This window comes from Oratosquilla oratoria, chromosome 1, assembly GCF_046742065.1.
Source record: "Oratosquilla oratoria isolate Oo_2021 chromosome 1, ASM4674206v1, whole genome shotgun sequence".
Classification (NCBI taxonomy): Eukaryota; Metazoa; Arthropoda; class Malacostraca; order Stomatopoda; family Squillidae; genus Oratosquilla; species Oratosquilla oratoria.
This window is the reverse complement of record NC_134777.1, coordinates 71,515,304-71,532,803: the sequence shown is the minus strand read 5'-3', so window position 1 is coordinate 71,532,803 and position 17,500 is coordinate 71,515,304. Positions and strand designations below refer to the sequence as shown.

The following is a 17,500-nucleotide window of genomic DNA, read 5'->3' as shown; positions in this document are numbered from 1 at the left end:
GTTACTGACTTCAAGGGTTTGTCTCGAGGAAAGTCAGCGATCTGGGAGTATTATTTATGTTCGGAGTCAGCAGGGAAGTACTCGTATCCAATATTATATATATATATACATATTATATATACATATATATATATATATATATATATATATATATATATATATATATATATATATATATATATATATATATATACGATCTACCAGACTGCAGAACTGTAGAAGGCACCAATCGATTGAACTAATGTCGGTTATTCCCAGGCCGTCAAGTCAGTCCATGACCTGACAGTCACGCCCGACCTACGACTTTACCATGCTAGAGAGGAAATCAACCCACGTGACGTCACAGACGCGTAGACTTCGATTTCGGTCTACTTCGGCGTCCCTAAAGCGGGTACTACGTCAGGAGCGAGGTTCCTGGTGACGTCATGAAATTGGTGAAGGCGGGATTCTGTTCGTAAGCTTTGTTCCGGAGAAGTACTCTAAGACCCTGTTCACATTAGCGGTCTGAACCGCGGCGGTTCAACACAATATAAATCAATGGAAGCGTTCATACACAACCGCGCAGTTTTACCCTATGTCGTACTCCCGCTGTTTCCGCGCGGTTCAAACCGCTAGTGTGAACAAGACCTAAGAAACACGTGGTGCCAGGTAAAAAAGAACCTCGCTCGGCAGCAGTCATTTTAAAAGTACGGGGAGAACCCCGAGCCCCGAAAGTTTGAAGTCATTTTTTCCCCCCATTTCTTCAACTGTGGTGAATATCTTAATGAGATTTTTTTTTAAGATATAGTCTTTTCCATATTTTCGGAGGCCTTGATCCAAGTACTTCCAAAATTCATTGGGGTTATATAAGGACCACTTCCCAACTTTCTTCAAAGATTCATGTTAGCTGATCTAATCATTTGGCGTAATGCTGCTAGGAAATAAAAATAAACAAATAAATCAGAAAAATCGACCAAAATCAACACATCGTTCCCGAAGCTCGTACAAGAAGTAACTTTTCCTTTTCCTGAAGGCGGCGCTTCTTCTCCTTACCTGAAGAAGGGCACCGGGTGCGCTTGTGCCTCGCAGGGGAGGGTCGTCGCGACGCCCGCCTCCACCAGGAAGTTGTGCGCTTTGTCCCGCGACGGAAGCCGGGGCCCCGAGCTCCCAGCGGGGTCTGCAGCAGAAGGGCACCCCGAAGTCAGTCTGACCGAGTCTTTTGTGCCCCTGTATACGGGGAGACACGAAGTCCCCGTGCCTTTGTGTCAATATCGCCCTTAGGAACGAGAGCCACCGTGGGAAATGCCACTGGCACTCAAAAGCAGTGCTATCGCCCCCTGACGTCATCACACGCGACCGGGAGAACATCGACGTCAACTCCTACAGGAGGTTATGGACTCCATCCCCCGAAATCATCTACTAAAGGTGCGCATTTATGGAACTGTTGATCTTCTGTTCCGCCTCCGAACTTCGAGTTAAGCTCTTGAAGGAAGGGTCCACTTGACAGAGACAGACTTCAGTCGACACAGGAGGAGAAAGCCAAGTCAGGGACTTCAAGGGACACTTTACAGGGTCCTTAAGGTCCCTTCAGGTCCTTATGGTCTTTTAGGAGATATCTAAGGCCCATTTCGAGGTTACTTACGGTTTAGGGGATTTTTAGGGTCTTTTAGTGGACATTCAGAGTCCCTTGAAAAGGCCCTGAGTCCCTTTATGGGGCCCTTAAAATCCCTTTACAGCCTTTGGGGTCCTTTTGTGAGACTTCCTGAAGGTCTCAATAACACAAATGACCCAATTACAATCGAAGAAGCCCAAAAGTACGACAGACACGGCGAAAGGTCTCCTCCCCCCTCTCCTATACCCGACCTCTCTCCCTAGTGAAGGACTTCATCCTACCTGAAGGAGGGCACGGGGTGTGCCTGCGCCTCGCAGGGCAAGGTGGTCGCTTGGCCCTCCGGCACCAAAAATGTGGCCGCCTTATTCCTCGAGGGCAGGCGCGGGCCGGAGCTCCCCGCGGGGTCTGTAAAGCGGTAAGCAAGCATGCGGTTGAGTTCTTTCCAATTGAATCGGATCACGTGACGCAAACCAATTTTTTTTTTTTTTTTTTTTTTTTTTTTTTTTTTTTTTTTTTTTTTTTTTTTTTTTTTTGTTTTTTTTTTTTTTTTGAGTCACTGGTCGAGTCCCTTCCCGTCCTGACATGGATATAAACGTCCATCTATCGTCCCTCCTCATCTCCCTTGCCTTTCCCTTCCTTTCCTATTTACCTAACTCTATTGTTATGTAAATGCAACACTGGGGTGAATACACGGGAATACGCTATGATCTAACTTCTCAGCTTCCATTTTTTTGTAAATTCAATTTCTGAAGAAAAAAAAATTGTTATGATTTCCGAGCATATGTCCTGGATAGTGGCTTAGTGTATGTCTAAGAATACAGAACGCACAGACGGGATCACGGGCAAAAGCTAGAGCGTGTAGACACAACTGCTTCCACTTCTAAGTACCACAAGGACCGACGACTACCTAGGAACCTATAGATGGCGTATATCAACAGGTCGTAAATATACGACCTCATAAGCTCATACGTATCGGAAATTTACGACCTACGGTTTTCCACTTAAATGGCAGCTATCCACAGTATTCAGTGTTAGTCTTCAACGAGCACCATCTCTCCTGAAGGAGGAAGAATCTTAAGGTACCTGAAGGCGGGCACGGGGTTTCCTTGAGCCTCGCACAGGATACTTGTGGGCTCCCCCAGGGGTACATCGAAGGTCTGGGATTTGTCCCGGGACGGAAGACGCGGCCGGGAGTTACTGATGGGGTCTGGTCGAAGTAAGAACCATCGTTAACGAGGACCTGTGCGCGCGTACGACTCTCCTTGAGTCGGTGACGTCATCAAGAGGGTTTTCTGATTAACGCCAGGCGATTTTATTCAGCTGAGGCACCAATGGATCTCAGTCATGACACCCTTTTTTGTTCGATTTTATTCTGGTTCACGCCAAACTATTTTATTCGGGTAAAGGGTCTTTGGTTCTGTAAGGAAGTTGATCGATACAAGAACTCTTAATAAAATCGCCTGGCGCTAGCTAGAACAAAGACTGTTTCGTATTCGGAATGGAGGTGTGTGGAGATTCGTGTAAGTACAGCCAGATCCTAAAATTCGCCGACAGTCATGTCGTCTCCTTATATGGTAGTGGATGTCAGCGCAAGAGGTTTCCTCATTCTTGCAACGTTTCATTGCAATATAGTGATTATCACACTTGCAACATAGGTTGCAGGGATTATGGTGCCGCATATTACTATATATAGGAAACCTAAGATTATCGTCGAACTTTTGAAACTGTCTGTACGAGGTCTAGTTGTTGTGCTGAATAGTGTTTTGGGCTCTGGGGCGACTACTGGAATTGGTAATGCCCCCCAACCCTTATTCCTTTTTGTATCCTCGACGTTTAGGTAAATATGATTATTTTCTTTTTGAGTTCTCCTACAACGATCACACCAACATGAGTGCTCTTGTTAAGGGTGCAATTTTCATCACTCCGTTTTCATTTATTTACCCATTTATTTATTTTTTAGGTGGGCATATACTGTACAGGGAGCCTATCCGCGCTAACCCAGATGCACGATTGTATAAATATATCTTCTGACGCTCCTGTGTTCTATAAACAATGTATTTGCTTCTGACCCAGGAAGTGGACAGGAGACAGGGAGCTAATATGAGAGGGAAACGATGGGTAGAGGATGGGAATTAAATAGGTGGGAGTAGGAGCATGCCTTCACTGGGTATCTCTCCCTTTTATGGAGGAAGAAGGCCTTGGTATATACATAGATAGATAGATAAACATTGTATAAACGATGAAGAGAGGACTATCAAAACCACCAACGGTCTTGGTGTACACGCGCACAGACCCGACGTTTGCCCGCGACAGTTGGGGCGCGACCGTTAAAAATTCAAAAGTCGTTCTCAATTGACGTGACCCGGTTAGGGAAAAAACAGTTTCCTTCAACTTGTCCATTAAACCCAAAAGACTTGCCACGTTACATATTTTGTAGAAAAATATGAAAAAAAAAGACAAAGAAAATTCTGGAAGCTGTTTTATCAACCATTCTTCCAGGGTGGAAGACATATGACTATATGCAAAGTAGACCACTTGGAAAAAAGAACCTAACGAAGCAGAGCGCTTTCGTATATTACATCCAGTGTAAAAAGTACTTTTTCCACTGGATGTAATATACGAAAGCGCTCTGCTTCGTTAGTTTCTTTTTACCAAGTGGTCTACTTTGCATAAGTAAACACACGTACCCGTGTTCTTATTAGCATATGACTATATATATCCGGAACTTATATATATATATATATATATATATATATATATATATATATATATATATATATATATATATATATATATATATAATCTTAAGAACTCGCAGAAGCTTATCAAGACCTGCAGAGGTAAAGACTCGACACCTTGCATCTCGCCCTCGACTGTTCCGGCTCTCCCTCCTACAGGAGAAAGAACCAGGAGACTAGAATTCCTGAAGACGGCCTCAGCGGTGACTCAACTCCCACAGAAGCGAAAACCAGAGACCCTACGTCACATGTCCACTTCGTGCTCGACTTCTATAGAAGGAAGAACCTGAGATCTGGAGTACCTGAAGGAGGGCGCAGGGTTTCCTTGGGCCTCGCACATGATGGTCGTGGGTTCTCCAAGCATCACCTCGAAGGTTCGAGACTTGTCTCGAGAAGGAAGACGTGGCCCAGAGGTACTGACGGGGTCTGACCGAAGTAAGAACCATCATTAAGGGATCTGGATTCTAAAAGTTGGATTGAATAACCCTTAATGGGGTTAGATCCTTTTTAATGGGGTCTCATCCCTCCTAATGGGGTTGGATTCCTCTTGAAGGATCCGAATCCTCTAAAAAGAAACCAACCACCTTCAGAGGGATCCAATCCCTTTAAGAGTCTTCCAACCTCATTAGAAAGGATCCAAACCCTTTAACGTGGATATTCCAGTTCTCTCGATTATCAAGAATTTCTAAAATTCAAAACTCTGATACTCGGATTTTTCGCTAACAAGAATAAAATGAATGCTGAAAGAATCACAGGTTGTGGGTAAAGATGTTTCCATTTCTAAGTACCACAGCAACCGATGCCCACGTACGATCCTGTGGGAGTCGTATCTCCCTGGGTCGTAAACTTACGATCTGGATAAGTGTTCTACGAACTCGTAGTCTGTATCGTAAATATACGATGTAGAGGTACGACTGCCAGAGATTCGTAAAAGACGCAGGTCATTGTAGTCCTTTAAGTGAAACGTGTTTTAGAGTTTGTTGGTCTCGCCCTTGTGCTGGTCAGAGGCACTCCAAGTGTCACCTGAGGACTTGGTGGCAGTCACTCCCTCCCCCCCTCCTCACCTACATGATCACTCCTAAAGTCTCGTTGACACGGGGCTAGTTTAGTAGCCGCTAGTGCTGAAAGCGACTTGTAAACTACCCCTCTACTTGCCCGGTGTCATGAAACTATCCTAGTGTCAACACTTACTTGCCGAGTAAGTTAACTTGAAACCAGCACTAGTGGCTACTAAACTAGCCCCTTGGCTTTAATATTATTATTGATATTTTATTCTTATTGCATTCTTGTAAACGCATTTGTCAGTTGTTGTTTTTCTCACCCATCTCTCTCTCTCTCTCTATCTCTGCCGATCAATGACCTCGTAATTAAAGAATCCCAGGTCATGAGCCACGTACTTTAATTACACACCATCACGCCTCCCATACAGTCAACGTTTCCAGGACAAGTGACAGTCGCCGGTATCTGCTGGATTCGAACGCGGGCCTCTGTCGACCAAAACACGAACGTAATCAACCTGTTGCTCGGTGCACATTACACCAATGGCGACCTTGCGGTCCATAACAAGGCGACACAAAGGTAAATACAAAAATATATAATCAACAAGTAAAATAGTTAATAGTTGATAGTAACCTCAGATAATAAGCCCCCTTCCCTCCCCCGCTCTCTGGATAGTTAGCACCCTCTACGCCGCAAGACTCCTCCTACAGGAAGGTCCATACATCTCAAGACTTCTTCACCGCCATCGTCAATAGTCGGGAAGAGCTACCTGAAGGAGGGGACTGGGTTGCCCTGCGCCTGGCAGTGGAGAGTGATGGGCCGCCCGCTGGCCACCTCAAACGTCTGCGACTTGGCCAAGGACGGGAGCTGAGGGCGCGACTTCCCCACAGGTTCTTCAGAACGAGACGAAGAAGGTGTCAACGAAGTCAAGAATGGGATAATGTTAGGTGGCGGTGTGTAAACGGGAAGAACCTCTTGGGAGGGACTCGGAGATGCCCCTAAACGATCTTAAACCCCTCACCCCCCAAGAAGGGATGTTATCTGACGTGGCTCCTTTAAAAGTATAACCTGGCTACCAAAAGGCAATGACCTGTGTTTCAAGGCAATAACACAAATCTAGGTCAACAACCCATACATAAGGTCAATAACCTAAACATAAGGTCAATAACCCATATATAAGATCAACAACACACAGCAAGGTCAATAACACATAGCTAAGTTTAATAACCCATACATTAGGTCAATAACCGATACCTAAGGTTAACAACCCATAGCTAAGGCCAACAACCCATACATAAGATAAATAAGCCATACATAAGGTCAACAACCCATACTTAAGGTCAACAAACCATACATAAAATCAATAGCCCATATCTAAAGTCAACAATAATGTCAACAACCCATAGCTAAGGTCAACAACCCATATCTAAGGTCAACATCCCATAGCTAAAGTCAACAACCCAATGCAGGTCAACCCATAACAAAGATCATTATTCTTTTAATAAGATAAACAACCATCCATATCTAAGGTCAACATTAACCCTTTCTGAACTTCAACAACCTATATACAGGGTCAATAACCCATAATCCATAACTAAAACCAACAATCTCTATGAGGCAATTTCCCCATTGTATGGCGGACCAGCCGTTCCCTATGGGGAAAAATCGAGGCAATTTCTGTTTTTGCAGGCAAAAATACTTCATAAGGTGGTGAGAAGCCTACGCCAGGAGGCGCTGAGTAGCTGCGGCCGTCACCTTTGACCCATAATGCGCTTTTGGGACTGTTGTATCAGATAACTACAGTCAATGCTGAGAATCGGAGATGAATGCCGGATTCGAACCCAGAATTAAGCGATTGCAAGACCAGCAAGCACGCTTCCGATTATTCCAGCAGGGTATCAGAAGCCTTTACTAACGCCTATTTCCATGACAAAGGACAATAACCCTTCCGATGGGGAGGCAACCCTTTGTAAGCAAGTCCTTAAGCCAGCGACGATGACGGTCGCGTTTATATATTTCATTCAGGTTGCCGTCAGGCGATTTTTATTCAAATATAAAAGACTTCACCCAACCACACCCAGGCATGTTTACTGCTCATGCGCATAAGGATCTTACGCCAGGAGGCGTTTAGCTGCGGTCAAGGGCGTCACCTTTACCCTATGTGCTCGCACTTCCAGGGCAAGGGGATTCGAACTCGGGACTACGTTATGAGAGGCAACCTAGCATTCGGCACAATACCCCATGGAATGAATAAATAGATAAATAAATAAATAAATTAATTAATTAACTAATATATCTACATACCAAAAGGCTTTTTTCCAAGGGACACCCCAACCCCCCTACCCATTCCATTCCCATGTGTCACCCATTTCCCTTTTAAATCAACAAAGTAAAATATTAAATAAACGAGTATATAAAGTCAATATATAAATAAATAAAAAACAGAAAATTAATTAGTAATAACAAAAAATTACAATACTAACAACAGCAATGATAATAATAAAGAAAATTAATCAATTCCGTGCCCTACAATATATCCTTCTACTTCAATAACACCTGAAATTACGTACATGTGTCCTAAAAACGACATTAACTCTGAATTTATAACTAAATCTCTAACAATGACGCAATAATTGGTTCCAACGTCGCTTGACATTATCAAATCACAAAAATTATCGATAAGTATAAATAGTAAGTATTATTAAGTGAAAGGAGACAGACAGAAAAAAGGGAAAGAGAGGAAGAAAGAGATCCAGAAACAACGTGTGTGTGTGTGTGTGTGTGTGTGTGTGTGTGTGTGTGTGTGTGTGTGTGTGTGTGTGTGTGTGTGTGTGTGTGTGTGTGTGTGTGTGTGTGAGAGAGAGAGAGAGAGAGAGAGAGAGAGAGAGAGAGAGAGAGAGAGAGAGAGTGAGTGAGTGAGAGAGAGAGAGAGAGAGAGTGTGTGTGTGTGTGTGTGTGTGTGTGTGTGTGTGTGTGTGTGTGTGTGTGTGTGTGTGTGTGTGTGTGTGTGTGTGTTTGTGTGTGCTTACATTTAACTCCAAGATACTTCCAGTTACTGATATATCGAGGAATATCATTTCAAGGTCGTTGCTTATAGTAGAAAGACCCCGACTAGAGTCCCCTCCTCCCCCATCAGGAGGAGTGATCGAGGCGTCCCGAGAGACACTCACCCTCCCGATCCGTCAAGTGGGCCGCCGAGCCGAGTGTCGTGTATTTTCAGGCTTCGATCGTTTCCGTATTTACAGTGGGGGATGATAGGGCGCCCTATGGCACCCATGGGGCACCCGGAGGGCGCGAGTCCAGACGGGTCGTTGTAGGGGATCAACCAAAATTCGTCGTAGTTCCAGCAACGCAGAAGAAAAACAATAGCCCTAGCCCCTCCTCGAGTATGAGCTTTTCCTGCAGAAGGAACACCTTCCTGAAGAAGCTCCTCGTGAAGAAGGAGTTCCTCCCGAAGAAGGAAGACCCTCCTGAAGAAGGATTTCCTCTCGCAGAACGAAAGAAGAACTTCTTAGAGTAGGACCTCCTCCAGAAGGAGGAAGACCCTCCTGAAGAAGAAGTTCTTCCCGAAGAAGGAAGGAAGAACCTTAGAGTAGGACCTCCTCCCGAGGAAGGACGACCCTCCTGAAGGAGAAGCTCCTCCTAAAGATGGAAGACTCTGAAGGGACTTGGGCGAAAGAACAAAAGGCTTACTTACCTTGGCGACGTCCTCCGCGGTGCGGCGAAGTACTGACTGGACTGGGCCTCGTCCTCACCTCCACTCACCCGAGGAGGAGCGTCCCAGGGGAAGTACTGGACACACATACCTACATGGTGACCACAACAACAACAACCCCCTAACACCTCCCCCTCCCCTCACTCACCCTCCGCCCCTTCAGCGCAGGCAACTACAACACCCTTTACTTCGATACGTTCACACTCCCATCCAACCGAGTTCGGAGAAAAACTTCGAGTAAGCTGGTCGAAGTCCATGAGAACCTCATACGCAGGTCCTGCGCCCATACACTTCCTTCCCCACCTGATGCAATCCCTCCCCGTTCCCCCCGGGGGGAAACGGGGGTAGAACAGAACTATCATCCGCTCACAGACGTGTCTGTAAGAGGGTGATAATCAGGTTTATACTCTCCTCCTCTCCCTCCTCACTCTCTCATTTGTCCTCGACCTAAGCGACCCAAGACTCCTCCCGCAGGCCTCCCCGAACTTTGCTGCTGACAACAGGAAATTAACAGCCAGAGCCCCGCCCTCGAAGAGAAAGAGGAAGAAAGAGAGAGACACAGAGGGTGAGAGAAAGGGGGAGAGAGAGAGAGAGAGAGAGAGAGAGAGAGAGAGAGAGAGAGAGAGAGAGAGAGAGAGAGAGAGAGAGAGAGAGAGAGAGAGAGAGAGAGAGAGAGAGAGAGAGAGAGAGAGAGAGAGAGAGAGAGAGAGAGAGAGAGAGAAAGAGAGTAGATCGAGTTCGTCCCCGCCTAAGCTGCTCTGTCCACGCGCCCGACCGAATGACTCCTACGGCGCACGCGCACGACGACAGGGGGGCACCCATCCCAGCACTCAGGCTCCGTGTAGGCAACCATGGGCAGGGGCCCCCGACGCCCCACACAAGGGGCCGCGACGTCACTGTCTCAGTATACCCTGCTCTTCGCCCACCTCCACAGGCGCCCAACACCGCACCCAAACAAATAATAAATAAATATTCTGGTTAATTGTTAATGTAGTAAGGACCCTTTTTGTCCACTCTGGCCCCTGCACGAAATAAAATCATCCTGGGTTAACCAGAATATATATATATATATATATATATATATATATATATATATATATATATATATATATATATATATATATATATATATATATTTATATATACACAACTCTAGCGCAGAACCAAGCAGAGTGCCCCGGGGCGTCAAGAAGAGTTCCGGATGTGACGTCACGACCCCTTGGCGGCGCGAGGGTTGCCCACAGTTGGTGTATCTGGTGTCTGCGCGTGTTCTGTGTGCTTATATCACTAAATATATCACAAATATATCACAATTATATCACATATGGTTCATTACTTAAAGACTACTTATAAACTACCCATTCCTTTCCCTGTACACCAACCTGCCCATTCTGACATCGCTATTCATTGTAACACCTCAAAACCAATGTTTATATTCCTACCTACACCTGCAATCTCACCTAACACCTTTAAGTATTCGTGTCTGTCTAACATGACCTCAAGTAAAAACTACAACCTAATGTAGTTCTAATGCTGCAACCTACAACCCGAGAGCCCTCATCTAACACCTCTATAACACCTCTATATCAACTTAACCTTCAATAACTGGTGAAACTTAGACATAACATCAAAGATACACTGTACATTACAACCAATAAATATAACAACAACCTTGTAATAAATTCACAACCTGTTTCACTCTATCACAACCCTAACCATAACTTTACTCTTACAACACAACAGAACTCACAACCTGGACTGTTTCCTGCTATGGGCCTAACCTACAACCTCCTTTACATTACAACCTTCTACAACCACAACACGCCTTTATCATAACCCCAGAATAAAAAGTAACGGAGTTCAACAGTCGTGGGGGCTAAGCTCGATCCTTGTCACGTACATCCTCTCCCCCCAACCCCGCATCACCCCCTCCCCCCTCAACAAATATCCTAAAGGAAACATCCAATTTAAGCACCCATGACCAACAACCCATTATTCCCCCCTCCCCCCGACTCTTCGTTCCCCAGACACATTACTCCCCCTTCGTACTCTTCCTCCCTAGCCAATTCCACTACTCCCCATCACTCCCGACCTCCCCCTTATTAATCCTAAATCCTATTACGTCCTACCTACACTCTCATCCCCTAATTCCTCACCATTTACTCCAATATCATCCTTCGTCGTCCTCAGACTTCTCCCGCCACCCTCCATCCCCACTCACCAGCCCTTTAGCCCTCACTCTCCTCCTCCTCCTCCTCCTCCTCCTCCTCCTCCTCCAGCCAGCTCCCTTTCCTCCCTCCTTATTACCAGTTCCCTCTCCTCTCCTCTCTTCTCCTCTCCTCCCTCTTCAGCTTCCGATCCCTCGTCTCTGCTCCTCTCTCTTCCCTCCTGCTTCCTACTCTACTCTCTACTCCCTACCCCCTCCTCCTCCTCCTCCTCCTACTCCCTACTCTACTCCCTACCCCACCCCCTCTTCCCCCTTGTCCCTCCTCCTTCCTACTCTACTCCCTACCCCTTCTCCTCCTCCTCCTTTTTCCTACTCTAACCCCTACCCCAACCCCTCTTTCCCCATCTCCCTCCTCCTTCCTACTCTACTTCGTGCCTCTCCTGCTCCTCTCCCCTCCTTCTCCTCTTCTCTCTTCCTTCCTACTTTACTCCCAACTCCTCCTCCTCCGACCCGCATCCTCCTCTTCCCTCCTACTCTACTCCCTACCCCACCTCCCCCACCCTCCTCTTCCCCTTCCCTCTTTCTTACTACTCTCTTCCCTACTTCATCTACCACTTCCCTCTTCCTTCTTACTCTCCTCCCTACCCCTCCTCCTCCCCTCTCTCTTCTCTCTTCCTCCCTACCCCTCCTCCTCTCCCACACCCTCCTCTTCCCCCCCTCAAGGAATCCGAGGCACCCAATTGGCCGAGATCGGAGTCCACCCCACGGGTTAATGGCAGCGTCCTGCAGGGCCCCTGAGGCACCTGGCACTCAACAGTGCCATCCGAGACAGGAAGGCAGCGCTGGTAAGGTGTCACGAACGGTGCTGCCACCTGTTGGCAAGACGTCACATCAACGCCATGAGTGTGGTTGTCCGCTTCATCCACCTGTCACCAAGTGGTTTTATCCACCCATAGGAAGTGGACCGCAGGTGTGATGGGGATTCTGGTAAATCTATGGGGATGTTCCCATACTTATGGGGTACCATTTGACCTCCCCATACATGGTCCCACCCACTCCCCTCTCCTCACCTAAAGTACACTATTCTATCAACCAAGAACGCATAATACCCCCACTTCTGTATCCTCCAAATATCTCCAGTATATACATCGACACACCTAACATGCATTAATCAGTCTCTCTGGAACACTTCAGGAATAACACAAGTAAACCCTCCCACTAAACACCTCCCTTTCCCTTCCCCAACCCCTTCGTTCTCATCTAAACACGTGACCCTAACATCCCTTCCCGTCCGATGTAAGCCCTTCCTTCCCTTCATTATCACCCAAGTTTCCTTTTCATTCGCTGCCTTCCTACGTCTCCTACCATCCCTTCCCCTTCTCATATGAGGCCTTCCTTCCTTTCCCTTCCCTTCTTTCTCAACCTAACTCTTTCCCTTTCTTATGTGACCCCCCTACCATCCCTTCCCTTTTCATGTGAGTTTCCTGTCACCCCTTCCCTTCCCATATGAGACCCTCTTCCCTTCCCTTCCCTTCATTCTCACTCTAGCTTCCTTCTCGTTCATTCCCTTCCTACGTCTCCTATCATCCCTTCCCTTCCTACGTGACCCTCCCATCACATCTTCCCTTCCCTTCCCTTCCTTTCCCTTATCTCAAACTCACCTGAAATCACAAGACGACCAGCTGTTGCTGACAGACGAGTCTCCTGAGTGAGGCGGTGGACAGTTCGGCACTTGTAGCTCTTGAAGCCGTCCTCAGAGCTCACCTTCTTGATGTGCAGCTCGCCAGAGGGCAGGACCAGATACTTGCCGTCTGCAGGAGTGGGGGAGAAGGGGGAAGGGGGGGGAGAAAAAGAAAACAAGATTAGCACCATGACATGGTGACTCATACCGGAAGTGGCGCTGTCACTTGCACCTTTACCAGTTTTCTTCATTTCTTCCTCGAAGGTAAATAATGAGACGTCACCGGCAAACTGAAACACGTTTTTGTCCTCCAAATACTGACCAAAGAAACTTTTAAAACTTTCAGAAAAAAAATAAGAATAACAAATAAACAAGTAAAAAATTTTTTTTTGAATTTTCATGAATTTCACTTTATAATGAGGGATAGGATTAGTTACAACGCTGTCATCGACTGAATTTTACCAGCGCTTCTATCCCAGGACAACGACATCCGGAAATGGTTGGTGCAAGTGACGCGCGCAGCGTCCGGGTAGGGGGGCTACTTAGTCTAAGACATGTAATTCCTTCATGGCGGTGACGCAAGGCTCTTCAGGCATTTTATTACACTGAGGATCCCGACTTAAGAATGAAAGAAGTCTTCCAGGTCGGTCAAATATATATATATATATATATATATATATATATATATATATATATATATATATATATATATATATATATATATATATATACCTGTATGTATAATGCGTCTCCGCACTGATGAAGAAACATGTATTCAGCTAAAAAACCGGCAGTAAGAGCCTTACGAAACCGGCAGCCAGCGGTATGACTTTACCAATTCGGCTGCCGGTTTGTAAGCTCTTAAAAGACTGGCAGTCTCTGGTAAGATTTTTACCCGACCGGCAGCCAGTAAATAGCAACAGGCCTCAAACATCCATGACGGCTCCGCTGTATAAAATACATCTTAACACTGCTGTTGTATTTTCTATATAGTATTTTAGTACACAATGATATTATTTTTGCGAATCAAAATATATCAGTACAACAGTATTTTGAAATTCAATGATATAATTATACTTATTGTATTTCTATCTGCACATGATAGTACACAATATGTACAAATACGTACATGCAAACTTTGTGTATGTGTTTACACTGAAGTGGCATTTGATACTAAACAACAAAGAATAAAGTCTCCAGCAGATGCGTCAGAGAATGGTGGAGCCGTTGCTAAGTACTTTAATTTTTGTTTTCTATTAATTTTCTTACATAAAAGGAATTTCTCTCCTTCATTCTACAAATATATATTTTTTCTCTTTATTTTCCCACCATTTATTCTCCCACTGAAGAGAGAAAAAATGTATGTGTGTATATATATATATATATATATATATATATATATATATATGTGTGTGTGTGTGTGTGTGTGTGTGTGTGTGTGTGTGTGTGTGTGTGTGTGTGTGTGTGCGTGTGTGTGTGTGTATGTGTGTATAGAACAGGCACTGAGTTAAATCTGTTTCGACTTAAACCTGTTCCCTGGTTATTACTTTAATTTAGTTTAACCTCTCCATTACACCCCATCACCAACTGAGAGAAACTCCTTCATAGTGTCTTAACCTACACAATCCTGTGTCCCAGGCACAAGGCCCCGAACCAACAAGAGACCAATTGGTCCGCGCCTAAATGGCACCAAAATGTCGGAAACTGAGAGTTGTGGGTTATATTTACAACCTCGTGTGTTGTGAGAAGCGGGAAACCTCAATGTGGTTTGACCTCTTTCCAGGAACTCTCATTCCGACACCATGGCGTGACAAAATTGTACTGACGTCACAAAATAATATGATGACGTTATAAATTGGGTGACGTCATGTAAGTCCATGATGACGTCATAATCCAGATGCTCGAAATAGATTTTACTTTTACGGTATTCTAGTCATAGTGACGCACAAAGCAAGGACTGACTTCCCAAATCAAAGTTATTACTATTATTATTATTTTATTGTTCCAATGTAGACGACTTAAAAAGATCATAGATAAGTGAGTAAATAAATTGAGGTCGACAAAGAGCCATTACGTTTGAGATAAAAATTATGTGTATATATACATATATATATATATATATTTATATATATATATATATGTATACACACACACACAAAGATGAAAGGATAACATTATGAAATAATCATGGACGAAACATACATAAATACCAATAAGTAAATAGCACTAAATAAATAGTATAAAACATGACACAACACATATGAATAACAATTGGTACCGGAAGGAATTTTCTATTAGGAAATATATATATATATATATATATATATATATATATATATATATATATATATATATATATATATATATATATATATATATATTGTATATGTTGGTAACCACGTGAAAGGGCCCCTTGACATTAGAGAGGGCTACGTGACGTCAGCAAACGCTCCTTTACGCCACAAACCTTGATGACGTCATCGACCTATGATGACGCAATCCTTTCCCAATAAGCACTCATGCGGTCACCACCTTCTTATGAGATACTATTCCCGATATGCTTAAGATCTTGCCTGTCGCCAGGCGATTCTGTTCATCTGGGGAAACCTCAAAGAAACCAGTCTCTTTAACCTTTTGAGTGCCACGGTCGATTTGTACATTCTATTCTGGCTGCCGCCGGGCAATTTTAATCATCTGGACACCGCGGGGGGACACCTCCGGATGGCAAAGAGTTCAAAGAAGAACGACTGAGCCTGCACAGCGATGACGACGACAACGACGAAGAGAACTCGTGCGTGTTTAAGAGCAGGAAAAAAGTTGAGGAAATGATCAGGTCTGGTTTGATGCTGTTCATTCCGCAAAGACGAAATCCGTACTTACATGTACACATGAATTTATCGCACACACACACACACACACACGCACACACACACACGCACATACACACAAGCACGCACACACAAACAAACACTGAAACACGCGTTGACCTTATGAATTGCTGTTTCGTGGTGAAAAAGTAAATAAACAAACAAATAAATAAATTGCAGAGCCCTGTTCACCCCATAGTCCGCTAATAAGCAGACCTCCCCAAACTTTTCCGTGAGTCACAAGAATCCGCCAACATTTGCCACGTGACTCCTGCAAACTTCTCTATCTCGTCTCTCCCATCTCCCATCTTCTCGTCTCTCCCATCTTCACTCTTCTACGCTTCCCGTCTCGTAATGCATCCAGAGGATGAGCGTAAACATGTCTCTAACGTGTAACAAACTTGTTGGCAAGAGGGAAACGAGTTTCTTAGTGTCACCAATATGTTTGCCACACAAGTGTGGACGCATCGTCCATGACTTTCCTTTTGTCTGTCACTTGTCGGCGATACTGGGTAAATGCTAAACGCGTCCGAAGTTTTGCTTCTGCACATATCACACACACACACAGACACACACATACACACACACACACACAAACACACACACATACACACACACAATGGTACCAATTCTATAATGATCGTTACATGTTATGTAACTATAAAATCTGTATCAAACCAGGTACCGTACTATAATACTATTTATTGCCATATAGTCTCTCGCTATTACGGATTCGTCTTTGCTTGGAGATACTATCGATGAAACTAAAGTTTCTTTAAATGGGAGTTTTGTGTGATTCAATCCTAAATATGATGTGGTAAAAATGGGAGGAGGGAGGAGCAAGCAGAAGGGATGGTTGGAGGGAGAGAGTGAGGGAGGAAGGGAGAGCACAATGGAATTCAAGCGTTGGAGGAGCACAATTATGGAATAACAGAGCACTTGATGGAAAATAAAGATTGAAAAAATAACATAAAATACAATACATCACAGTCCAATTAAATAAATCCATACAGCCTGACTTGAAGTCTTAGCAGCTAACCTGGCTAGCTTCACAAAACCAGAATAATACAAATAAGTAAATAAACAAATAAAAAAAATCTAGGAAGAAAGTCTACATTGTATATATCCTGTCGAGGTCGCCACTCCATACTTCGGGGTTACTTCCGTCAGCCCCACCAAGAACTCCCCCCAAAAGATATCGAACTACCGTTGGCCATCGTCGGCGTGAACACGTCCCCGTCGTCCGTCACCCAGGCGGCGACGCTGACGAAGTCGCTGACGAAGGAGGGGATGTTACATTTGAGGATGGCAGAATTGCCCTTGATGACGAACTCGTCACTGACCCTTGTCTCGTAGGGCGCCGCCACCACTGAGGACCCGACGAAGGGCACAGGAGACGTTATCCGGATGCAGCAGGAGGTACAGAAGGGGGAAGGAAGGATGTAAAAATGAGGTCAAAAGGGGCTGCGCCCCTAGGAGGAACTCAGGGCGTGACAGGGGATGAGGAAGAGCACAAGTAAGGCCAAAGACGGGGTGGAGGATGGGTGAGAATGACCGGAAATGCTCAAAGGATATGAAGAAGAGGATGACGACGAAAGGAGGAGGAGGAGGAGGAGGAGGAGGAGGAGGAGAAGGAGGAATAGAAGTAGGAAATGGATAGAGGTACGACTTTCGAACAATGGTAGAAATTTGGAACAAATGGGTGGGAAAGGTAGGAAAGAGAGAGGGAGAGGGAGAGGGGG

At 44.9% G+C, this 17,500-nt stretch overlaps 1 protein-coding gene across 50 annotated transcripts in view; it reads right to left on the bottom strand.

The window, feature by feature from the left end:
* The window catches only part of Dscam1 (Down syndrome cell adhesion molecule 1), a 635,227-nt gene that overhangs the window by 257,768 nt on the left and 359,959 nt on the right, over nt 1–17,500 (bottom strand). For 49 of the 50 annotated variants that reach the window (XM_076206304.1, XM_076207477.1, XM_076208806.1 and 46 more), the window contains exon 6: nt 12,872–13,021. In XM_076206304.1, coding sequence (XP_076062419.1) covers nt 12,872–13,021 — 150 coding nt within the window. Of the gene's footprint in view, nt 1–12,871; nt 13,022–16,965; nt 17,128–17,500 lie in introns of all 50 variants that reach the window. The other variant, XM_076206398.1, reaches the window with a different exon arrangement.